This window comes from Nicotiana sylvestris, chromosome 8, assembly GCF_000393655.2.
Source record: "Nicotiana sylvestris chromosome 8, ASM39365v2, whole genome shotgun sequence".
Lineage (NCBI taxonomy): Eukaryota > Viridiplantae > Streptophyta > Magnoliopsida > Solanales > Solanaceae > Nicotiana > Nicotiana sylvestris.
In genome coordinates, this window is record NC_091064.1 from 17772807 (window position 1) to 17798593 (window position 25787).

General features: G+C 36.3%; 1 protein-coding gene and 1 non-coding gene across 2 annotated transcripts; both read right to left on the reverse strand.

The window, feature by feature from the left end:
• Window positions 1-681: 681 nt before the first annotated feature.
• On the reverse strand, window positions 682-5723 carry LOC104220287 (uncharacterized protein At4g04980-like). Its single transcript, XM_009771123.2, has 9 exons — window positions 5378-5723; window positions 4355-4579; window positions 3783-3875; window positions 3566-3689; window positions 2025-3399; window positions 1762-1927; window positions 1526-1690; window positions 1280-1432; window positions 682-1183 (listed from the first exon to the last, which is right to left on the reverse strand). The coding sequence occupies exons 1-9, from the start codon at window positions 5651-5653 to the stop codon at window positions 1004-1006; spliced, it is 2757 nt and encodes a 918-aa protein (XP_009769425.1). The 5' UTR covers window positions 5654-5723; the 3' UTR covers window positions 682-1003.
• Window positions 5724-6647: 924 nt separating this feature from the next.
• TRNAQ-CUG (transfer RNA glutamine (anticodon CUG)) lies at window positions 6648-6719 on the reverse strand. Its single transcript has one exon. It is a non-coding gene; the product is annotated as a tRNA-Gln (tRNA).
• Between the last annotated feature and the right edge of the window lie 19068 nt (window positions 6720-25787).

A 25787-nucleotide genomic window follows, 5' to 3' on the forward strand; every position in this document is an offset into this window, starting at 1 on the left:
AGCAGACAGAGGTCCTAAGTTGATACAAACGAAGTTTATATCCAATTATCCACACTTAGCGGAAAACAGAGTTGGCGGTACGAAGGTGAGAGGCGGATGTAGCACTGGGGCACAGGGTTCATCTGAACCCAGTACTTTCAATACGGAACATAAATTTATGTGTAAAAGTTCACTAAAATTGCAACAAATAGTAGGCCTAAATCCATAATTTTAAGAATGCAACGAGTTTCAACACTAAGAAATTTAAAGATTGAATCCATAAGCTCAAATTGCTCAGGACTCCGAGCATAACTTGAGGAACAGAAAAATGAGATATTACGTCCGTTTCAGTACTCACAGCAAACATTATGACAACAAAAGAATTACAAAAAATGATATTGCGAAAAACTAGGCAACGCTGAAGTATACAAGTCTCTCTTATGGTTTGAATGTTTGATTATATAAGAATGGACAATCAGGTACTATTACCAACATGCTACAAACCAGTTACTATGTATAATCTTTAGCTTAATTTATACTCGCAGTCTAAACAAAATTGATATCATGCATCGCAATTGTTTAGTACTACAAATCTTTGATTCATCTTTAAGGCCCTTGATATACTATTATTGAAAAAGAACCGGTATAACCAAAGGCAAATTTAGGATTTAAATCTTTGATGTTTTTAGCACTAAACTCATACTTCTAAACTTGTGGTTTATAATCTAATATTTGTTGAATTTTTAGTGGTTCCTTGACGTATATATATCCTTATTTACTGTCGAAAATACTGGGTTCAGTTAAACTCATTGTCCAAAAGCTCCATCTACTTCTGGGCAAAGGTGTACATATGTGTAATGGTAAGGGGTCAGCGGACCCTGTAAACTTCGGCCAAAATCTTGTATATGTCTACGTGTATACCTTGAAAATGGTTAATTTAAAGCAGTTGGACCCTGAACACTAAAAGTCTCCCCGTCGCGTAAAAATTATGGGTCCGCCTCTGCTTCTAGGTACAACTATATGTCTATTGATTAGGATTTGTTTGGATTTCTTGAGCCAATTCCCTTGTCAACTTGTCAGCGCGGTCATCTTGCCCACCAGCAAAAGTATACACTCTGAATGCAAATTGGAATGCCTTCCATAGTAGTTTACTTGATCCCAGCTTTTTGTGCCCATCATTTTTTGTCTTTGCTTCTCTCCTCTCCTGAGTCAATGTTCCAATATTATCAAAAAGTTCACCAAATTATCAGGACCAGTAATTTTCATAAGAGTTAACAACATATTACTACATCGTACTAACCTTCAAGACAAGTTCCATGCAGTTTGAGGAAACATCTACCATTAATTCTTTGATACGCACGATAATGCCAAAATCAAAATGAATGTTATGGCTAATAAATTTCTTGGACTCTTCATCTTTTGTTCGATCCAGTGTTTCAATTTCTCCTTTGATCTACGCGACAGAACTATTTTTTAGAGCTGTTATAAGCAGATGAATACTAATACTTAAGAGTTGTGAGATTCAGGAACTTAGTTTCTTATGTACCTTGTTAAAGTAACTCTCAGCTTTGTCAAGGAGTTCGCCAACAGGTGAGACTATCGGCCAATTCTTTAGAGTAGTGGCTATTGAGTCTAACTTGGAATGCAATGCTGCTGCCATCCTAAGTTCTTCCAACTTTTTAGTAGGAAAATCTTCAAATCTTGCTAGCACCTGCAGCAAGAAACGTTCAAGCCAACGTCGTGAAATGGGAGTATGAACAAAGCAGATATATATATACGAACCTGAGATTCATCGGTTAATTTCTCAAGGCGAGATTCTACATATTTGTGGAACTTGGCGAGCTCGGACATGTCTGATGTTTGAAAAGAAGCAATAGCCGTTTTTATCTCCTTGATTGTTTTTGCGTGATTTATAACATCCTCTTCAATTTGGTGGAAATATGCTGACCTGAGACAAACATTGCACATCCCAAAATATATAATTCAAAATTACTGAAAAATGCGACATTCTACCAAATAATAGGTGAGGATCTTAACAAGATTACCTCTTTGTCATTTCTGCTAATGCATCAGCCATTCCCTGTTTACCTCCTGCTGAAGCACTAACTTTCCCTGTTCTCTTCTGTGATTTACTATCTAAACTAGAGCCTTCAACTTGGCTCTTGAGAAGTCGATAAAGATTACCCATTTGGGATGATCTTTTCAATTTAGTGGCTGCTCTCTTAACTCGTAAGACACCCACAAATCCTAGTGGTGGTGGAGGTGCAGGTCCCTTTCCCATCGGCATGGGTGGAGGTGGCGCTGGCACTGCTCCATTAGAAGTCTTTGGTGGAGGTGGGGGTGGAGGTGTCATACCCTTTGATCCGATTGGAGGTAGCGGTGGAGGTGGAGGTGTTATTACATTTCCGGATGTCATGGGAGGTGGCGGTGGTGGAGGTGGAAGTGTTATTATGTTTCCTGCTGTCTTAGGTGGCAGTGGAGGTGCCATACCCTTTGATCTGATGTTAGGTGGCGGTGGAGGTGGAGAAGGTGGAAGTGTTGTTATGTTTACTGTTGTCTTGGGTGGCAGCGGTGGTGTGATACCCTTTGATCCGATGGTAGGTGGTGGTGGAGGTGGAGGTGATATTACATTTTCGGATGTCATGGGAGGTGGCGGTGGTGGAGGTGGAACTATTGTTATGTTTCCTATTGTCTTAGGTGGCGGTGGAGGTGGTGGAGGCACCGCCATGGGACGTGGTGGGGGTGGAGGCGAAGATGGAGGTGGAGGTGTTACTATGTTTCTTGATGTCATTGGTGGTGATTCTATGACATTTGGAGATAATGCAAATGGTGATAGTGGAGCTGCTGCCTGTTCTGCCATATATGATCTCAACTTAGGAAGCGTAGATGGAGGTAAACGCACGTCCAATGAAACAGGACTTGACACTGGTTGATTTTTTGAAGCACCAGTGCAACATTTTGCTCCACTTTCTGATACATTGTCCATATCAGTCAGTAGAATATTTGGAGAGTCCGTCATGTCACAATCTTGGCCAAATTCACAATCATCCCCTGCTTGTATTTCTGATTTTTGTTCATTAAAATTAGTTGCTAGTTGAACAACACAATCTTGATCTTGCTCTATTGCATGAGGCAGCAAGTGGAAATAGAGACGTTTTACATCTATAGGATTCAGCTTCTCAATTGCTTGAACCTTTAGTTCACTCTTCTGTGAACCATTGATTACTATCTCAGAGAGAACGGAAGTTGGCGTAGGTGGAGGGCTTGAGGGGGAGGACTCATTGCTCGAGTAAGACTCTGACAGAGGCCTCCCAAAGGTGTCGGATGAAGGAGTTTCATCTCTTGTCTGGTCATCCACGTCCATCATATCGAACACCCTTTCAGTCGCTAGCTTAATCATCTCATCAAGCAATATCAATCCTAACCAGTAAATGTTGAAGATATAACTAAATAAATAAAACGTGTCATTTCTACCAACTCAACCTATTAAATGAAACGATCGCACAATTCAGCAATAATACTCAGAGCTGAGAGGTGAATAAAAGAGGCAGAACATTGCCAGCATCCATGTAACATTATGACGTACCATAACGCTTTAGATCGTCATGTGGTTTACTATCTGAGTCCTCATCCAACTCCGCCATGAATTTATCATCACCCATCCATATTTCCCCGATTGATTTAAGAGTATCACAAAAGCATTCCAGCGCCTGATACATATATGTATGTATGACAATTTGGTTAGCAAAGTTAGTTGTGATCTTCCATAGAAAAACGCACAATTCAGCGAGTAAATAGGTAACCTGATCCATTCCCACTCCAATATTTGATAATGGAACATTTGGGTTGACGGAAGGATACAACTTATATAGATCCTTCAGGGTCAATATCAGCAGCTGTAACAAAAAGATGTTCATATATAACAGAAGTTAAAAGACTTGCCACTATTCTTGTCTGAACACTACAAAACAATGTCTATTTTCGGACGTTTTATTGCAAAAGTTACTATTAACCTCCACAAATTGCATTAACCAACAACAACAACAAAACCACTTCAGAGGCTATTTCCGAAAGACCTTCGGCTAAAAACAAGATGAAAGATGCAGTGGCAACAAATGATAACAACAACAAGATATTAAGAAAATCGAAGCGAAAGAAAGCAATCAAACAGCAGGTAGTACCAGCAATCCAAGAATAAAGAGATATTATGCTAACACTCATGTTACCAGTCAAGGAAAGGAAAAGGAAAACGCTCGACTGCCTGCTAACCTTCCACCCTAATTCTCGACCTCTACACCCTAATTGCATCAAATTGCGGCAATTTAACTAAACCTCCACAATTTGACACAATTTGAATAAAGTGACAGAAGAATACCTCATTTACAGATGCAGAACCCAAACAAGGTGATAGATCAAGCAAGTCTCTCAAGGTGAGGATCTTGCTCCTGAGGGCTGTCATTATTATGAAGTTGTCTGCAACCCCACATGAATTGTGAACTCTAGAGCCTTTGGTTGCGCTCAAACTTTTCGATACTATAATGGAAGGTGTTTTTTGTGTTTCTTTATGAGTAAGTACATTTGTCTCGTACATATCGTCATCCTGGCAATACAAAAATTACTGTTAGTATTCGCTACGAAACTGGAATTAGCTATGAACTTCATCATTAATCTGACGCTAAATTACTCATAGCTAACAAAATTTCTTGATAATCTGTTGTTAATTAATCCATCGATAAATAGGATGAGCGACGGATTTTTCTGTTTAGCTACAGAATTTGTCTGTTGCTAATTCCTGTTTTTTAGTAGTGATCATACTATCAATGAAGGAAAATGCAACTATTTGAGTTCTCCAATCTCTTTAACTTACATTATGACAGTAAGATCATCCATATCTCCAAATACAAGATGAACAATTTCATTTTTGAGGTAAAAGAAATTTCTCAAAACTTCATTAGACCTATATGATTTTGTGACATGAATATGCTTGTGTTCTTCATCTTCCTTAACAAACTATTCTTATCAAAGTAGTCCCACATCATGGTCGAGCGGAGTTTATTTTTTGTCCAGACATAATAAATAATTAAAAGTGTGATATCTCTGACAGCTTAAACTTTTATATATATATAATTGGGTGATCGCACAATTCAACATGATACCATAACAGACAGAGCTCTGGCGTGTAAGCCTCATCATCACCCATTATCAAAGAATTTCATCGTGCTTGGTCTTAGAAAAAGTGTCAGGCATACACGTCTGGAAGACGTAATTAAGAAATTAAAATTAAGCTTTGTCTAATAATTTAATCTTGCAGACGAGATGGTCGCACATTTCCAACGTTCCGCTTATAATGTGTTTGGTTATACGATAAAAATCGAAATTAAAGAAAGGATAATATTACCTCAAATGTGGAGAGCTTCGTGGGGGAAAAGTGAGGAGCCACAACACAGCATTCCCCAGATTGCATTTGCAACCAATTAAAATAACAAGTTCCAAATAGGCTTGAAGAAAAAGGCAACAATAATAAAGAAAATGATGATTGTAGCAGTTCAATATTCTTATTGATTTTGACAATTAGAAACCGAGAGTTTCTTGGGGCAAATAATTTGTGAGCAGCAACAATAATATAGTATATATAATTCAAATAACGGAGGAGGATGAAGATGATGAAAAACATTAAAATATCTAAGCTTTCCTATTCTCCTTTGTTCCCAAAAAGAGGGAGAAATGAAAGTCAAATTCTTGAAATAAATTTTCTTGTTTTATTTAGGCCGAACGTATGTTTCGGGGGCTCAATGCTGCCTCTTCCTCTTCCTACATTAGCACATTTGGTCTTTTCCTTTTAAAGAACACTAAACTAAAAATCTTTTGGAGGGGTTATCAACCCTTTCGTGTGAGGTGCTAACGGCTAGCTTAACTAAGATATGTTTATTTGTTTTAAAAAATTAAAATGTCCGTAAAATTCAAATAAAGAATTAAACATTATATCTATAAAATATTTTATAAATTTTCTTAATTTAATACAAAAATTATTTGTTTAAGAAAGCATGGTGGTGATAGATGTGATGATAATGGTCCCTATCAGCAACTATGGTTGCGAGTTAGTTGGCAAGTGGTGGTTGGTAGTATATAATGGTTGTGCATTTGTAGTGGTGGTAGTGGTTCGTGGAGGTGGCTACCTATGGATATGTTGTGCCGTAGTGGTAGTTGACAACACGGACGAATCTACAATTTAAACTCTATGAGTTCAACCTTCAATGATTTTGATATTAAACTTATTATGTTTTTAAACTATGAGTTTATACCTACTATTAGTTTCAATTTTAGTAATACACATAAATTCATATTCCACGCAAAAAGTGATTGATTCAATTGAACCCGCCCATGTAATGCTACATCCGCTCTTATCATATGCGTAGTAGTAGACAAAGTGATAGTAAAATGCTACATTCACGAGAATTTTCAAGTGAATAGGAGCATCTTAATGATCTTAAAACTATAAAATTTGCATGAAGTTATTCAAAGTTTGTTTTGTGCGTTCAGAGATTGATATAGTTTGGTTTGCTACATTAAGATTGATATGTTGCTGCATTCTGTATAGCATTTTGTATATGTGACCAATGTCTAAAAGGAACCAAATAAATTATAAATCATGTTAACGAAAAGAAAAGAGGTCCCGCCGAGATTTGAACTCGGGTTACTGGATTCAGAGTCCAATGTCCTGACCACTAGACCACGGGACCAACTTTGCAAGAAGGTGCACATAGAAATTATAAGACAAAAAGCATAGGGTTATAAACTTGTACTAATTCCCAAAATTTTATAAGTATTCATAAAACTGCACATTTGACTGATGTACGTTAACCTTTTCAGTTAAATGTTTTGACTTGACTATCTACCTATGAAGCTACCTTAAGAAAGCAATCTATTCATTATTGTCCCATTAAGTCAACACATTTTGTCAAATGAATTATTTTAGCTAGTGAAATCAGTTGAAAATGTATTTGGGATAAGATTCTACTAGATTGTGCTTTTTTAACATTGTTGGTGTTGGTTGAGATTATAGTTGTTGTTCAAATAGATTTTAATTTTTTCTCCATAAGATACATTTGGTCACTCAAGTGTGGGACTGTATGAAGGTTCATAAAATTGTAGAATCTTCTTCTAGGATCTGTTTGGAAAACTGCGTGGTAATTATAATTGGTGTGTAATTACATAATATATTAATTATGATGGCCTGGTTATTTGTCATAACGTAATTACAGAGTAATTAAAAGCGTACTGTTTGATTGCACATGTGTAATTATATAGTTAGATTAAATTTTAAATGAAGTAATTATCAAAACTTAAAAGTTAATATAATAAATATATGCCTATAAATAATTTTATAAGTATAAATGATATTAGATATGGTATTTAATATACATATTTTTTCTTGAATATACATTAATTAGTAATATATATATATATATATATTACAAATTAATAATATATATTTTAATTAATTATAGAAACTAAAAACATACGTCTTGTAGAACATTATGGAATGCATGTTTGATAAAATAAAGTAATATTTATAAATATAATGTCATAACATTAGTAAATATATATATATATATATATATATATATATATATATATATATATATATATATATATATATATATATGCAAATTAATAATACTTATTTTAATTAATTATAGAAACTAAAAACATACGTCTTGTAGAACATTATGGAATGCATGTTTGATAAAATAAAGTAATATTTATAAATATAATGTCATAACATTATTTCAATTTTTGATAAAACTAATTTAATCAATTCTAACTGAATACATGCAATGTGAAATAACAAGTCAATATTACTAAAATAACTAAATTAGAATCATAAATATAACACAATTTAAAATTCAAAAAATAAAAAATAGTTTAACATATGTCAAATTTCAACATAATAAAAATATGTTCTAATACAACTTAAGATTCAAACGACAATAATAACCCAGTAGAGTCCCACTAGTGGGGGACTGTGGAGGGTAGAATGTGCGCAGCCCTTACCCCTACCCCTGGGGTAGAGAGGCTATTTTCGGGAGATCCTCGGCTCATAGAATAGATCAGTGACGACAACAGAAACTAGAAAAATAATATCAGCAACGTCAGAGACAACAAATTAATGGAAAAGCAATAACACAAATATTATGCAAAAGTGTGAAACACAACATAAACTGCTAGCAGTCCTAGACAAAATACTATCAGACTAGCTGGTACAAAGAGGAAAAATGCTCGACTACCCCTTAACCTACATCCCTAATACTTCTTAGACTTTCAATGAATTTCAACCATACCCATTGAAAAATATCCTTTTTACTTAGACATTTGGAATCTTGTATATATTTGGGAAACTACCAATTATGTCCATTTATAAGTAGTTTATTACAAAAATTGACCAATTCATTAAATTTTACTAATATTAGCCAAATGTTATCAATATTAGCCAATTAGCTAGTTGTATCCAAAAAAGGTTAAATTTTTGTTTTCTTTTGAGTGAATGTATGAGAAAAGATTGGGTACATGTTAAGTAGTTTTAATCCCAGTTTTGAGATGATTTAACAGAGTTTTTAGGTAGTTTGAATTAAAAATTCGGAGTAATAATAATAATAATAATAATAATAATAATAATAATAATAATAATAATAATAATAATCATATTGTGTATCATATTTGTATCAAATATGTATCACATGTATATTCATTTATACCTCTGTGCTTGATACATATGTGATACATATTTGATACATGTGTCGCAAAATAATTTTTTGAACTCGATTTTAACTACGAATGTTAATACCAAATCAGTCCAACTCACCTCTAGTCTTCCTCAAAATTTGTATATTGACTCATATATGTGTTTTCAATGAATTTCAACCACACCCAATGAAAAGTATCCTTTTTGCTTAGACTTTTGGAATCTTGTATATATATTTTTCTTGTATTCCATCGCCTTATTTGCCACCTCATCCATAAAAAAAATTTGTCTTGCATCTAATGTTGTTATCATGCTTAAAAATATGAAATGAGATCTTTGTGTGTGCTTCTTGGAGAGAAAAAGCCTTATTTATTTGGATTTTCAATGTTTATATGTGCATGATTAGTTTTGGTAAGTCTATGATTAATGGCTAGAGGTTGGTAAGTTATAACTTATTTGGGATATTTATGTAAGATTCCCCTAATAACAACTAGAGAATTACCATATGTGTCAAAAAGTTACACTTAACATTTAGAAACTTTATTTTTGACCTTTTCAATTAATTAAAGAATTCTTATTTTCATGTATGGTCATTGTAACGATTCGACCGATCATTTTTTTTAGAACCTCTTTCCCTTAAATAATACTTTCCGTACGTACTTTTGCTGTTTTATGACTTGCGGGGATGGTTAGTTCGGGAATTGGAAGAGTTCGGATTGAAATCGGAACATTTGGTTCCTTAAGTTGGCCATAAAAGGCTAAGTTTAATTTCGGTCAACGTTTTGAGTAAATGACCTTGGAATCGAGATTTGACTATTGCAATAGGTTTTTATGATGATTTCGGACTTGGACGTATGTTCGGATTAAGTTTTGGATAATCCGGGAGCATTTCGGCGCCTAATAGTAAAAGTTGGTTCTTTGAAGGTTTTAAAGTTCTTTAAATTTGGTTTGGAGTAGGTTTTTAGTGTTATTGAGGTCCAATTGAGATTTCGAGATTGGGAATAGTTCCATAATATTATTTAAGACTTGCACACAAATTTTAGTGTTATTACGAGTAGTTTAAGTACGTTTCGGTGCGTCGGGAGTAAATTGAAGAACTCGAAGTTCATATTTTTGATTCAATTGGTTTGGGGTGTGATTCTTAGTTTTGATGTTGTTTCGTGCGTTCTGCGAGTTCGAGCGAGTCCATTTTATGATTCCAAACTTGTTGGTACGGCCGGGCCGGGCCCCAGGGGCCCAGATGTTAAGCGGACGAGGCTCGAATCAAGTTTTGGCTTAAGGAAAATGCTGAAGCTTTTAGCTTCTGGTGTAAACGCACATGTGCTTGGCCAGCCGTAGGTGCGAGCTCGCAAGTGCGAGCTACGAGCCGCAGAAGTGGATCAGCAAAAGGGAGGCCAGTGACCATAGAAGCGGGCCATAGACCGCACCTGCGAAGGTGCAGGTGCGAAGGCAGCCATCGCAGGAGCGGATAAATTCGCAGGTGCGCATATTTTGCCGCTAGTGCGGGTCTGCAGGCGCAATCGTCTGAGCGCAGAAGAGAAAGGAAGCAGCCTGGCTTTGGTCCGCACCTGCGTGATTTTGTCCGCAGAAGCGGAACCGCACGTGCGATAGTGGCACCGCAGGTGCGAAAATCGCAGAAGGCAGAACACTTTATGTAATACGGGACTTAGGCATTTTTGCCCTTTTCTTACACTTCTTAGGGCGATTTTGGAGCTGGTTAGAAAGGGATTTTCATCAACCAATTGAGGTAAGTAATTTCTACGAAATGTGAGTTAAATACATAATTTATGGATAGATTATAACATGTAAATTAGTGAAAAATCATAGGTTAGATGAAAAACTTAGGGTTTTGGTAAAAATGATATTTAACCACGAAAATGGTTATGGAATTTAGTAAAAATTATATATTTGAATTCATGAGGTTATGAGTAATGACTTCCTTTGAAAATTTCTTGAATCCGGGTATGTGAGCTCGGGGGTGAATTTTAGTAATTCTTCAATTGAGGTTGGGTAATCACTTTGATAGTTAGGATATGAACTTTTGAGCATGCATTGACTATTTTATATAACATTTGACTAGTTTCGAGTCTTTTGGCACCGAACTGAGGGTTTAAGCACAATCTTGGACCGGAAAGTAAGCTTTGAGACGAGGTAAGTCTCTTTTCTAACCTTGTAAGAGGGAATTTACCCCATAAGCGAATTGATTTAATATGTGCCTCTATTTGTGGGGGCTGCGTACGAACGAAGTAAGAAGAGTCCGTACGTAGCTACTAATTATGCTTATATTTGTGTAGTCTGGGACCCAAATCATGTTATACTTGCGATGTTTGCACCCTACTTGTTAATTTACTTGCTTAAATCGTATCGAAAATTGATAAAGGAATTGTAAAAGGTTAATTTTATTTACTTTATTTTTGGATGGGCCACTTGGACGTTAATGAGAATTGGTGTTTCTTTTATTAACCTCTTAATAATCTTGAGTCGGTTGTTTATAAAGTATTCTCTCTTCTCGTGGAGTGGGCCGAACGCCTCGGTAGCAGATAGATGCATCTATGATTCGTGTCGTTCGACCCTCGGCAATGCACAATTTATATATTTGTATGTCGGATCGGGCTGTACGACCTCGGGGCATAATTTATGCGTAATAAATTCTTGGAGCCCAATTATAATTGATATTGCTTCATTGGCTTGAGAGATAAATTGTTAAATGATGGAAACAAATTTGGAGTTTATTATTAGTGAAAGAATTGTTTATTATTTCCTGTTATTGAGTTTTCAGGTATATTTATGTAATCCATGCTTAATTATAATTTTGGCATTTTATTGTTAGCCCATAGTAAGTGTCAAAGTCGATCCCTCATCACTACTTCTTCGAGGTTAGACTGGATACTTACTGGGTACATGTTATTTATGTACTCACGCTACACTTCTGCACTAAATGTACGGGATCTGAGGCAGGTGCATTTGGATATCATTCCGGCGTGCATCCTTGATTTCCACGAGACTCTGCGGTGAGCTACCTTCTGAGCCCATTCTGCAGCAGCCGAAGTCTTTCTTTTCCTTGTATTTTCTGTCTATTTCACCTCAGACAGTAGTGTAGTATTCTTTTGTATATTCTACTAGTAACTCATACACTTATAACACCAGGTCTTGGAGATTTATGCTAGTAGAATTTTGGGTTATTTTTCTTATCTTACTCGTTTTCCAGAATTTTGATCTCTCATTTTATTAAATTCTTACTTCTTATTTATGCACAAACTAAAAATCAGCTGTTTCAAATTTAAAAAAAAAATGATCACAAAGTTAGTTTACTTTTGCTTTGCCTAGCGGTAATATTGGGTTCCATCACGCCCTATAGGAGAAATTGGATCGTGACAGTTATAACATAAGGAATCCATTAAATCTCCTTTTCGGATTTTTAAATTTTAATTTTAAATTTTCAAGTTTTCAACAACGTAACAGAAGTTTGGCAAATACTTTAGAATTTTTAATTAAAGTACTCAAATCTTCATATTTGAGACAAGATTTTTAACGACAAGAACTAAGATAGTGTATTGAAACAAATGACGAACATTTTGTTAACTTGAAAGAACCCTTATCAACATAAACAAATATTAATAATAGATATCCGCTGTGAAACTAAAGTTTTATACCTTGTAAAATACTACAAGTATAAACTACAAGCATGAAAATAAGAAAAATAATTACATACTTTAATTTCTATTTTGTAACTAAAGCAAATAAAGAATTCCTCTCAAATTTTTACACTAACTTTTGATATGCGATAATGCTATAATTGTTACCGTGTGTGGAATATATATAATATATAATTGTTATCCTATAGAGTTATTTGCCGAAGATCACAAAATCAACTACATTGTGAGGATAAGTCAGATGCTTCGGCGTCAAAGAAAAAGAGCCGTGTCATCTTCATCCAAATGTGTTGCTCTCGATGCCGGATGATAACTACGAATTCTAGTCTATTTTATGCTTTTTTTTGCTTGAGTTTCAGATTAAAAGTCTGTAAAAGTATTCCCAAAAGCTAACTTATTATGCATATTTGCAGTGTTTGGTCAAAAAGAGACAAGAAAGTCAAAATCAGCTCAAGAAGGAGTGAAACCTGCACAAGTCACAGCTGAGTCAACTGAGCGTTACAGTGAAAAATCCACCGCGGACTCGAAGGACCTACCACAACAGCGGTCATTTTATCGCGGTACGCGGTGGCAAGATTCAGAGTTGTCATTTGGGGCTTTTCAAGTCACCGTTAACCGCAGTGCTTTTATGCGGTAGCGGTGCCTTTACCGCGACAACGGTCCGTTTACCGCGGTCCGCGGAGGAAAGTTTCAGAGAGTCTAAAGTTGAGCTGCAAGTTGAAGACCACGGTCCGCTTTTGATTTTATGCGGTCGCGGTAGCCTCACCGCTGCAACGGTCCATTTTCCGCTGTCAGCGGTACCTCCGTCAGGGGCATTTTTGTTCGAAAAATTTAGTTGTGTATAAATACTTCTTTTTCAAATTTTTAGGTCATCTTATCAGTAGTGTGCACGTGAAACCGCCGTTTTAGCTATTTTGAGTAATTTTGTAGTTTGTTTAACAATTAATCTTAGTTTCTTATCTTGTAATTACATTTTATGGATTATTCTTCATCTCAATATATGATTTCTTCTTTATTTATGAGTAGCTAAACCCATTAGCTAGGGTTGTGGCTCAACCCTAGTGCGGGTATTTAACGGGTCTCTTATTTTAGGGCTTAAATGTTTATGGGTGATTGATATTTGACCTGATTTATGCTTTCTATGTTGAATTAGTGGTTGCAAACACTAATTTGTGCCTTTTTGAGTTAGGCTCTTCTTGAGAAAGAGATCTTAACTCTAGGAAATTCAGGCCAACAAGGAATTGGGGTGTATTCAAGAGATTGATAGCCCCAATTAAAGGGTTAAACGTAGAGATAGTAATACCCGACTTGAGCCAACATTGCTTGCATAAATTGAACACCCAATTAGGCTTGAGAAAGCCAATTAGGGAAAAGTCACTCAAACTACTAAAAGGTATAGAGTGAGTAGCTTCGTGCATTGGCTATATCACGATCCCAACCATAACATTATTATCCTAAGTTTGAGATTCCGTTAGATACTCACCCTGGAGTAAGTCACTTCCCTAGTGCCTCTTTACCCATTAAGAAAACCCTACAAAAAAAATATACTTAGCTTAATTTCGTGCATCCTTAGTATTAAAATTAGAAGCAACAAACAAAAAAGAATGATTGGAAGTGCAATCAAGAGCACTACACATTGCTAGATTAGATAGGAATCCAACTCCAAACATTATATTAGCTCCCTGTGGATTCGATCCCGACCTTCTCGGGTAAAAGCTGCATTGACCGTTGTTGCCACTCTATAGTGGTGTAGGGTTGGACCCGATCACTATTTGGCGCCGTTGCCGGGGAGCTAAATGGTTTTGGCTATCTATCTGACTAGTTTTGTGTCTATTTTTTCTTTCCTTCTATAATACTAAATTGTGTGTGTCGCCCATTCAAGTACCAAATGGCGGCGAACAATAACAATGATCCTCTTGAAAATGCTATTCCGGGGGAGGAGGTAGATGACAATATTAATGATGAGGTACCTATAGTGGCTCAAGCTCAAAGGAGAGGCCGCCAGGACAATGATAATGTTCCAGACCCTCCCACGCCTCCTTCAAGAGTTGCCCCTCGGGTGCTTCCAAATGAAAGATATGCTAGTGCAATTGTCCCACCCCTAATCCGGAGGGAGGGGCAATTTTCAAATTATAAATGTGATGTTGACTTTGTTGGAGCAGCAAGCAAGGGTATTTCACAGGCGCTCCCCATCAGAATGCATTATAAACATCTTAAAGGCTTTATGGATGCCTGTTGGGGAAGCAAGCAAATAAATGTGTCAGGAGATGCACTTTGGTTGAGATTGTTGTCTTTCTCACTTAGAGGGAAAGCTTTGGACTGGCTTGAAAGTCTTCCCAACCATTCCATTACTACGTGGGATGAGTTGGCGGACGAGTTTATAGCTAAAGTTTTCTCGGCAGGGTATATGGAGACTTTGAGAGATGAGATTTTGGCCTTTAAACATGAACCTAATAAACCACTTCATGAAATTTGGGAGAGATATCGGACAATGGTGAAAGAATGTCTGAATAATGACATGACCGAAGTAATGAAAATTTTATGAACACACCTTATAATGAGGCGTGTGAGATATTGGATGAGATGTTAGATACTTCCTCAGCTTGGCAAAGTCGAGCCAATGTGTCACAAGGTGACCCCGCTGTCATCCACTTGCACAAAGAGCTCCATGATCATGGCTAGACAATAGTAGAGTTAACTATAACAATGAATCAGCTGGCAAAAGCTCAATTGCAACAAGTACAAGCTCCTAGACAAGTCAATGCTATGGAAGGTGTCAATATGTTGGTCAACAAGAGGCGAAAAAGAGGTCAACAAGGTCAGGGTAGTCGGGATCAATATGACCAAGGTAGTGGTGGTTTCAATAAAGATGAGAGCTATGATGAGCAAAATGAAGAAGTGCAGTATGTGAACAATTACCAAGAACAAAGGGACAATGCTCCTAACCAACAACAATAGTGGAGATCCCAAGGAAATTGGGGGAATCAAAACCAACAAGGCAATAGCAATTGAGGGAATCAAAACTAACAAGTAAATAGAAACTGGGGGAACAACAATCAGAATTGGGGGAACCAGAACAACCAGGGCAATTGGAGTGGCAACAATAATAATTGGGGAGGAAACAACAACCAAGGGGTTGGAATAATGGCAACCAAGGAAATCGGGGGCAAGACTTTCAAATACCTCCGATGTTTCAACAACCAAACAACCCACCCCCATTTCCTTATCAAGGTCCTAGCTCGTCGAACAATGAGATGTGAAAGATTGAGATGATGTTTGAACAAATAATGAAGAAGAACGCCGACTCTGATGCCCAGTTGGCATCCCACAATACTTTAATCCGGAATTTGGAGGTTCAACTTGGTCAGATTTCGTAATCTTTGAATACTCACCCTAAGTGGGCTCTACCTAGTGATACAGTAGTAAACCCAAAGGGCGGTAACAACACCAGAAATGCAATGGTGGTGATTACTAGAAGCGGTTGATGTGCTGATGTGAATACCTCCAAGCAAAAGGAAATTGTGAGTGAAGAGGTTGAAGTATAAGATGATGATGTTCCTATGATTGATGAGCAAGTGAGTGAAGAGAATGTGAATTCAGAAGTGAGAATTGATATTAATGATAATGAGGTGGAGACATAAGATGATGTGAACCCGTCTAGGAAACACGTAATAGACATACCGGAAATGGTAGTGCCCAAGGCTAAGGCTCCCTTGCCAAGGCCTACTCCACCTTAACTTCAAAGGCTTGCAAAGGAAAAGAATGAGAACCAATTTAGAAAATTTATTGACATGATGAAGAGCTTATCAATCAATGTTCCTTTGGTGGAAGCGCTTGAGCAAATACCGGGTTACGCCAAGTTCATGAAAGACTTGGTAACTAAAAAGAGATCCATGGATTGTGAGACCATCAAAATGACTCACCAAGTAAGCGCAATTGTGCATTCGATGGCTCCAAAACTTGAAGATCCCGATGCTTTCACTATTCCATATACCATTGGGAGCACGGATTTTGCAAAGGCATTGTGCGATTTGGGTGCAAGTATCAATTTGATGCCTTACTCCATGTTCAAAACCTTGGGTATTGGTCAACCGAGGGCTACTTCTATGTGGTTGCAAATGGCGGATAGAACTATGAAGAGGTCGTTGGGTATTATCGATGATGTTTTTGTTTGGGTGGGCAAGTTCATTTTGCATGCTGATTTTGTGATCTTGGACTGCGAGGTTGATTATGAGGTTCCAATCATATTGGGAAGACCTTTCCTTGCAACTGGGAAAGCCTTAGTTGATGTGGAAGCAGAGGAGCTCACCTTCTGGGTAGGTGATGAAAAAGTGGTCTTTCATGTATGCAAATCAATGAAGCAGCCCAACAATACTGAAGTGTGCTCTTTTGTGGATCTTGTCACGGAAGTGATAGTTAATGATACTAGTGCAATGATCAATGTGGAGGACTCTCTAAAAGCGGTATTGTTGAACCTCTATGTCAATGAGGATGACGGCCAGGTGGAGTGTGTCAATACTTTGCATGGAATGGGCTCTTACTCTTATGAGCCTCGAAAGCTTTCTTTGGATCTTGAGAATAGAAAGACTCCACCAACAAAGCCCTTAATTGAGTAACCTCACATGTTGGATTTGAAGTTGTTGCCTTCACACCTCAGGTATGAATTCTTAGGCCCCAATTCAACTTTGCCAGTTATTCTTTCCTCTTGTCTTACTAACCTGTGTAAGCACGTAATTTTTGACCCGCACAATTTTTAAGTTAGTTGTAGTATTTTAAATATTTACTTGAGTTTTATAGATCTTTAATCCATTTTCTTTTACTGCCACTTTATTAGTTTAATTTTACTGTTTTAGTATTTAAAAATTAAAAGACAAATACAAAAAAAATAGTTTTAATTTTTATATTTAGTTTTATTTTAGTAGTTTATTAAATTAATTAAGATGTGCTTTTTATATTTCTATAAGTATATTACATTGTTTTAGTCTTCCTACCATATTTAAGCCTAACAAGACAAAGACCCATTCTTCTCAACCCATGTGTAATATTTAATCCTAGCCATCTATTTCCTTCTAATCCACATCATCCCTTCCCACCTTCATATAAAATACCCAATTATAGAAACTCTATGCTAGATTCGAATTCCTAAGAAAAAACTAAGAAAAACAGGCACACCCAAAAATCCAAAATCTGCTGTCCTCACCAAATCTCCTCCTCTTTCCTTGCGCTCAAAATCCCTAAGATAAGATTTCAGCAAATCCTCTTTACTAGACACACACACACACACACGAAAAGTGCTGGAAAAGAAACAAAAAACGGAAGGAGAACGAGGAAAACAAATTGGGAAAGAAACAGAATAGAAAACAGATTTTGGGGAAACAGTAGCGAAAAGCAGCGGGTTTTCTTCTTTTATCTTCTTTTCCTCCATAGATCCATTACCTTCCCATTGTTAGCTTCACGTCAAAACTCCGAGGTTGTCCGTTCGAGGTCTTGTTTGAGGTTTCGAGGTTCCGTCATCGACAAGGTTTCCGTTCCGGGTTCTGTTGATGGAGTTTTATTTTTGCTAATAGACTGATACTCCTCTGTAATTATTTGCTTAGAAATATTGAAGGAAGTTTACTGCTTTGAGGTCCATTCTTATCTTCTTCTTTTTCCTTTTTTTTTTCTTCAAGTTTTATTAGCTTATATGTCTCTAAAGATTTTGTTTTGTTGCTGTTGAGTTGACAAATTTTTATAACTTCTGTTTGTTAAAGTTTTCAAAGATAGGTTTCAGTGGTTTATATAAACTCATAAATTTGGTTCAAATTGTTGAATATGATCTCCTGGTTCTGTGTTACGTAAGATTTGTCATACCCTTTTGTTTGTTACAATTGCTTGGGTGTGAATTATGTTGCCTTAGTCCTGTTGCTTTTTATATTTTTTCATTTTGTGACACGTTCTAGTATTGTCAAAATTTAGTGAAGATTAATTAATATTGTTTTGAGCAATCAACCCGTTAAGTTGTAGATAATTCATAGTAGTTTGATAATAATTTAAAGAGCTAATTACAACTCCATATTTATAGCTTTTGGCCTTATAATAATCCCAAATTAGTTTTAGGAAGTAAACATGAACATCCGTAGATTACTTTAGTTGAGTAATTTTTTTTTTGAAATAAATTAAGGTGTGTCATACACAAACAAAATCCATAACTTATGGCCCTCACATTAATGCAAAAATTAATACTTTGAACATTCGTAGTTTGCTTTAGGCGCATTTTATAATAAACCATCGTGACTATGGGTACGATTCCCGTGGCATAGGCATGATACCTAATTCCCAAATTCCAGGGTGCATTTCATGTAACCCGATCATAACAACTTCGAATTTTAATAAAATAAACATATCGTGAATCGCGAGTGCATTTCATATAGCGTGGTTCGCGGTGTGTTCCAAAACAAACAAGTGTATGACAATCGTAACTTGTTCAAGAAATAATTCCATAAATCCTAAAAGCGGTTATAAAGTTTAAAAATGCACAATAAGTTTAAAACATGTAATAAATCAGATAATTAGGCCAATTATTAATAGTTAAGCGACCGTGCTAGAACCACAGAACCCGGGAATTCCTAACACCTTCTTCCGGGTTAACAGAATTCCTTATCTAGAATTTTTGGTTTCGCAGACTTTTAAATAAAGTCAATTTTCCTCAATTTGGGATTTTTAAAAATAAGTTGGTGACTTGGGACACCATAAATTATTCCAAGTGGCGACTCTGAAAAATAAATATAAAATAATCTCATATCGAATAATGTCACTTTAATTGAAAAAATTCCCTTATATACCGCCTCGGGTGTAAAAAGGAGGTGTGACATATCTGACAACTCTGCTGGGGATAAGAACCCAGAATCTCTGGTTCAGGGTTCAAGAATTCGAGTTTAGAATAACTGTTATAATTGGCTTTTATTGATTATCTGATTTTTACGTGTTTGAGGCTATTGTGCTAAATGTCATTTTTTACCGTTTTGATATTGCTTGGACTGTATATAAAACTGTTGTGAAACTCTTCTTCTCTCTGAGTCTTCTAAATCTTCTGGGAAGTGCACGCTGGCGTGACTTCTTTTCTGTTATAGTCATATCCTAATTTTAGAATGAGGTTCAGACAAGTTGCAAAGCCGGTGAAGCTTCTGTATTCCCGGTACGCTGTCCCCCTCGACTCGAGTTGTCCGTTCGGGTATGTCAGGTCTAGAATAATACACCCAGCTTTTTAAATCTAAAATAACATAGCCTCATGCCGGATCCCTAGTATGAACGTTTGTTTGCATCACGTGCATTTGACTTTGGGGACTCAACACAGGGGTTGGGTCCGTTTAGGACAGGTGTACCCGAAATTAAAAGTCCATCTTGATACATCTTATGTGCTACTTGCGTATCTATTTGTTCAGGCTTGCATGTTAACTGGCTTCTAGAATAGGAAAAGAAAATGAAAAAAAAAAAGTGAAACAAAAGGAAACGGAAAAAAAAAAAACAAGAGTAAGAGGTAGGTATTTGAAAAAATTCAAAACTCTACCAAAATTTTGAAAAAAAAGAAAGAAAATAAGCCAATGTTTTCAAAAAGTCATGTTTCTTTCATTCCGTCAAAACTGACTGAACTATGTGGGTCTGATTCTCACCAGATGTGAGATACATATGCAAACCTCATCGGTTCCGGCCCTCCATTTTCAAAAAAAATCCAAAAATATTTTCCTTTTACTTCCTTCTTTAGAAAGTCTTTCTTTTAGACTTCAATTGTTTTTTTTTTTAAAAAAATTACAAAAAATATTTTCTTTTAATTTCTTCTCAAAATCCAAAAGAATATTTTCATTCTTCTTTCGAAAATTTAAAAGAAAATTCAAGATTCCAAAATGTTTTATTTAAAAGTATTTCTTTCATAAAGTCAAAATAAAAGTCCAAAAATCCAAAAATATTTCCTTTCTTCTTTAGAAGTTTTTTCTTTCAAAATCCCTCCCCCCCCCCAAAAAAAAAGAGTTTGAAATTAAAAAAAATGAAAAATATTTTCTTTCTTCTTTAGAAATCTTTTTTTCAAAAATTTCGAAAAAAGAAAAATCAAAATAAAAAAATATATTTTCTTTCGTCTTTATAAGTCTTTATTTCAAAAAAAAAAAATTTAAAAAAATTCAAAAATCCAAAAAGAAAAAAAGTTAGTTTATTTTCTCTATTCTCGATCTTCCTGAACTACGCAGGATCTGATTCATGTTCCCACATAATACGTAGGCAACCCACATCAGGTTCGATCACTATTAAAAAAATGAAAAAAAGAAAAAAATGATGATAATATTAAGGACCGACTGAGTCCATTCTAACGTGTCTTTTGTTTTGAATTGTGACGAAAGTTTGAAGTAGTCGGTTTGTGGTAAGCTGACAACACGAAATCCAAAAGAAAAATGATAACTGACATCGAAACTGTTACAAGTGCTCAAGAGACTCAGGGTCACGGGGTTCAACAAGAGTTTACTGTGGTTGAGGAAAATAGAATACTGAAACAGCAAATGACCAAAACGTATCAAGCATGGGCCAATGGCCGAGGACAGCCTTGTCATGAGTCACAATTTTCTACCTAGCAAGAGCAGTACCACTCTCCTAAGTACCATTCGTACTTGTTTGATCTTCCTGCAAACATTGAGAAGCCTGCCCAAAAGATGGCACCTGAAGAAATAACCCAAAGAGTGAAAAACTTAAAACAACGGTTGAAAAACATGCAATGGTTGGCATGTCAGAAGAGTATTGCCTTCAAGGATCTATGTATGTTCACCAATGTCCACTTGCCGTCTGGTTTCAAGACTCCCAAATTTGAAAAGTATGATGGACATGAAGACACCATAGCTCACCTGAAAAGGTATTGCAATCAACTAAGAGGTGCGGGAAGAAATGAAGAATTGCTAATAGCATATTTTGGGGAAAGCCTTACAGGAGCAGCCCCCGAATGGTTTATGGATCAAAATACCTCTCACTAGCATGTCTGGGATGACATGGCTCGGGCCTTTGTTAAGCAGTTCTAATACAACATCGACATTTTCCCAGACCGCAATTCCCTTTCAAACCTAAAGAAGAAACCAATTGAAAGTTTCAAGGAATATGCCATTATATGGAGAGAACAAGCAGCTAGAGTTAAGCCACCTATGGATGACCACGAGCTAATCACTGTCTTCCTTCAGGCTCAAGAGCCTGATTACTTTCAAAACATGATGTCCGTAGTTGGCAAATCCTTCTCGGAAGCAATCAAAATGGGAGAAATGGTAGAGAATGGCCTTAAGACGGGCAAACTTATCAGTCAAGCAGTTCTCAAAGCCGCAACTCCGGTTGTCCAGATTGAATCCGATAATTTTGGTGACACGAATGAGAAGGTTGAAGAAATCATGATGATATTAGGGTCGAGAAGAGGTCCCAGGAGAACATCTCGAAGGTATGAGCATCCTCCTCAGGTTTTCCATAACACCCCTGAGCACTATTATCCACCTCAGAACCCTCAATACTATGTTGCTGCACCTCAGTATGTTGCCCGACCACCAAGACACCCAGAAGGCGAGCACCAGCACCGCAAAATCTCCACTAGCCTCTACAAAATTTTCAAATGCCCTATAACCCACATCCAAGCCAGGGGTATAGAAGGAAACAAAGGTTGAAAGATAATTTTACACCAATAGGAGAGTTCTACGCAAGCTCATTTGAGAAGTTAAAGCGTTATGACATGATTGCACCCATTCCTCCAAATCATGTGGACCCACGTGCAAGAAGCTTTGACCCTTCTAAAAGGTGTGAATACCATTCTATTGCCCAGTGGCACAATGTTAAAAGCTATCAGGATTTGAAAAGAGAAATAGAAAGGATAATCCAGGAAAAACTGATTGTGATCCAAGACAGTGACACCCAAAATATCGTGCAGAATCCTTTACCTGCAAATGATGATACACACTTTGTGGGGATGATGCCTGGTGACATGGAGTCTGAAAATCCTCTCGGGAGCTTGCCGATTGAAATTGGAGAAAGCCATGGTGATTCTGATGAGCAAATTTGTAGCTAAATGTCAAGCTTAGAAATTGAAAAGTCATTCTCTCCTTACTAGGAAGGAATCTTGGTAGTTTGTTTTGATGTTTTTTCTACTATTTGGGTTATTTCAGGGTTGTCATCCAGATTTTATTTGTTTTATTGAGTCAAACCCTTCTATCCATCCATTCTGTTTGTGTGAGTCTTGTCTGTCTGTTCTATTGCTATTTTCATTATCTGGGTTATTTTAGGGTGGTAACTCGGATTTTAGGTTGTTTGTCTTGTTATCAAACCCTTTAATCTTTTACTCAATAAAATACAGTTTGTCCTTTTATGTCATTCTGTTCCTATTTCTTTTCTCGCTAGTTCTAATGACATGACATGCATGCGAAAATTTTGGCCAGATCTTAGAAACTGATTTAATCTGGAATTGGATAACTGAAAAACACTTTTGAGGATGAATAAAGAGTTGAAATACTTTGGAATTAAGGTCGAGTAAAATTCACCTTCAAATCATAATGAAGATCGGGCTTGAGGAAGTTTAATCAATTGAAGTTTGTTGGAAAGTTTGACATTAAGGGATGGAAAGTGTCTTGTGACCACGACACACCAAGAAGACATACATGTTTGTCAATGCTGTGATCGCGAAAAGATACTATGTTTGGCGTTCTCGAGGTTGGGAGACCCTTTTTCTGTTACCCAAATACTTTATACCATTTGTCACCCCTTTGAGCCTGTGTTATTTTCTTTGACCATCCTCTTTTGGAATCAAGTTTAGAGTCAAGAGTCAAAAAAAAATGAAAAAAAAGAAAAGAAGAAAAAAAATAAAAGTCCATGTCCCAAGAGTACAAACTGGAGTAATTCTTAGAAAGTTCAAGTGAAAAAAAAATTGAAGAAGAAAAGAATTGTCACAGGTCCATGCCCTAAAAAAATAGAAACTGGGGCAACTTGTTTTGAAAACAAAAAGAAACAAAAAAAAGATAGAAAAAAAACAGAAAGAAAGATGAAAAATAGTTTAGGTCAGATGTTTGAACTACGTTCGACCTGATTCCTTTAAAAAGGATACGTAGGCAACATCACGGTTCGGTCCAACCAAATAAGCAAAATAATAATAATAATAATAATAATAATAATAATAATAATAATAATAATAATAATAATAATAATAATAAATCCAAAAATCCCCAATAGCTGAAACTGGGGCAAATATTTTATTTCATTTTTGAAAGAGTAGATTCCAAGAGTTGTAAGTCTACAACCCCCTTATTTTGAGTCTACTTTGAGCCTTTATGTCATCCTTTCTTTCCAAGCCTATCCAAAAATCTTCCAAATAAAGACCTCCTGATCAACCTTCAAGAATGCCTAGAGAAGCACCCATCGAGCAACGGTTGTCACGCGACATAGAACATGTCAAGTTGCTCACAAAAGAAAACTAAAAAAAAGAGGGAAAGAAAAAGAAAAAGAAAAAAATAAGAGAGTCTTACTAGTAAAAACCCTCACGGGCACTGTAAGACGATGGTAAGCAGAGATGAATAAATGGGAGAGACTTATTGGTGAAAACTTCTTGGGGCACCACTAGTCAAAAGTGAGTCATGAAGCGGATGCAAAGGATTGGCACGAACAAGCCCGACTTCAAAGATCATAAGAATGGTAAAAGGGAAGATTGGATTAATTTGATAGATCGGGCCGTTGAGTCCAAAATGCATGTCATGATCATTAAGGCTAGTTATTAAAAAAAAATTCTTCCTTCTGTCCTTCCGACAGGGGCATTTCTTGTTAATACTTGTTTCTTTGCATCATTGTGTCCTTCACTCTGAGTTAGTCCTTGTCAAAACAAGCAAGAAAAGATTTCAAAATCTGCTACCAGCTTTTCAGTTGCATAAAGTAAATTTGGCCAGCACACTCAGTTGTTACTGTTAATATACCTTGAGGATCATGCAAAGACTCCCCCAAAAGACTCTTGTCAGTCTACTTGGTGCAAACAAAGATAACTGGTGATTCTCTCCGACACACAAGTTGCTCAAAAAGTAGGAAGTCATTCAAGATATCAGAAAATGTAACCTAAGCAAAGATCTCCAGTTGGGATAAGGCTGATTGAGCCACAAATACAAATGGTACTGGGTGTGAAACAATCAGGGTTAATGCAGAGCAAAAGTCTTTTGAGACCGACTCCAACTGATTGAGCAAAAGCCAAGTTGCCCAAGACACAAGGTCACAAACCGACCACCATTTTCAAAACTGACAATTTTTTCTTTGTGTGAAACAGGAACAAAGCATTGCAAGGAAAGTGGTTCAAAAAAAAGAAAAAAAAGAGAAAAAAAAAACAAAAAAAAAGAGAAGGAAAGAAAAGAAGAGAAGAGCCGACACAGGGAAGTTTCTCAAATGTTTGCCTTTATTTGTCTTGCTATTGTGCATAAAATCTTGCCATTGATCTTCACATTTTTTCCTCCTAGGATAAAAAGTCCTAGTCTGATGGATTTTCTCCCAATAAAATCTTAGTCTGATGAATTTTTCTCCTAAGATAGAAAACCTAGTCTGATGAACTTTCTCTTAGGATAAACATCTTAGTCTGATGAATCTTTCTCCTAAGATAACCAAAGAAAAAAAAAGAAACCTAGTTTGATGAACTTTCTCCTAGGATCAAAATCTTAGTCTGGTGAATTTTTCTTCTAAGATAGAAAACCTAGTCTGATGAATCTTTCTCCTAGGATAAACATCTTAGTCTGATGAATCTTTCTCCTAAGATAACCAAAAAAAAAGAGACCTAGTCTGATGAAATTTCTCATAGGATCAAAATCTTAGTCTGATGAATATTTCTCATAAGATAATAAATTAGAAAACCTAGTCTGATGAACTTTCTCCTAGGATAGATGTCTTAGTCTGATGAATTTTTCTCATAAGATAGAAAACCTAGTCTGATGAATTTTCTCCTAGGATCAAATTTAGTATGATGAATCTTTCTCATAAGATAATAAATTAGAAAACCTAGTCTGATGAACTTTCTCCTAGGATAGATGTCTTAGTCTGATGAATTTTTCTCCTAGGATTTTTTTTTTAAAAAAAGGATGTCTCGATTAAAAAAAAGGTCTTTTGTTCATGCCTTTGAAAAAAACGCTGGGGAAATTGGTTTAAAAATGTTTTTTCTCAACAAAAAAAAATCCTTCTTGGTTCATTTTAGCATAAGTACACAATGCAGTAGTCTCACTTTCTAATATAGGATGCCAGTATAACCTGGTAATCTTTTCCAGCATAGGGTCCCACTCCCTAGTAGATTCCAGCATAACCTGATAATCTTTTCCAACATAGGGCCCTACTCCCTAGCTGATGCCAGCATAACCTGACAATCTTTTCCAACATAGGGTCCCACTCCTTAGTTGATGCCAACCTAATAT

Excerpts from the sequence above, each read along its gene's own strand:
- LOC104220287 (XM_009771123.2), bottom strand. The coding sequence starts at position 5,653 with ATGTTTTTCATCATCTTCATCCTCCTCCGTTATTTGAATTATATATAC. Across the intron at positions 4,580-5,377 it reads CGAAGCTCTCCACATTTGAG|GATGACGATATGTACGAGAC; the intron begins GTAATATTATCC and ends TTGTATTGCCAG. Across the intron at positions 1,184-1,279 it reads GCATGGAACTTGTCTTGAAG|GAGAGGAGAGAAGCAAAGAC; the intron begins GTTAGTACGATG and ends ACATTGACTCAG.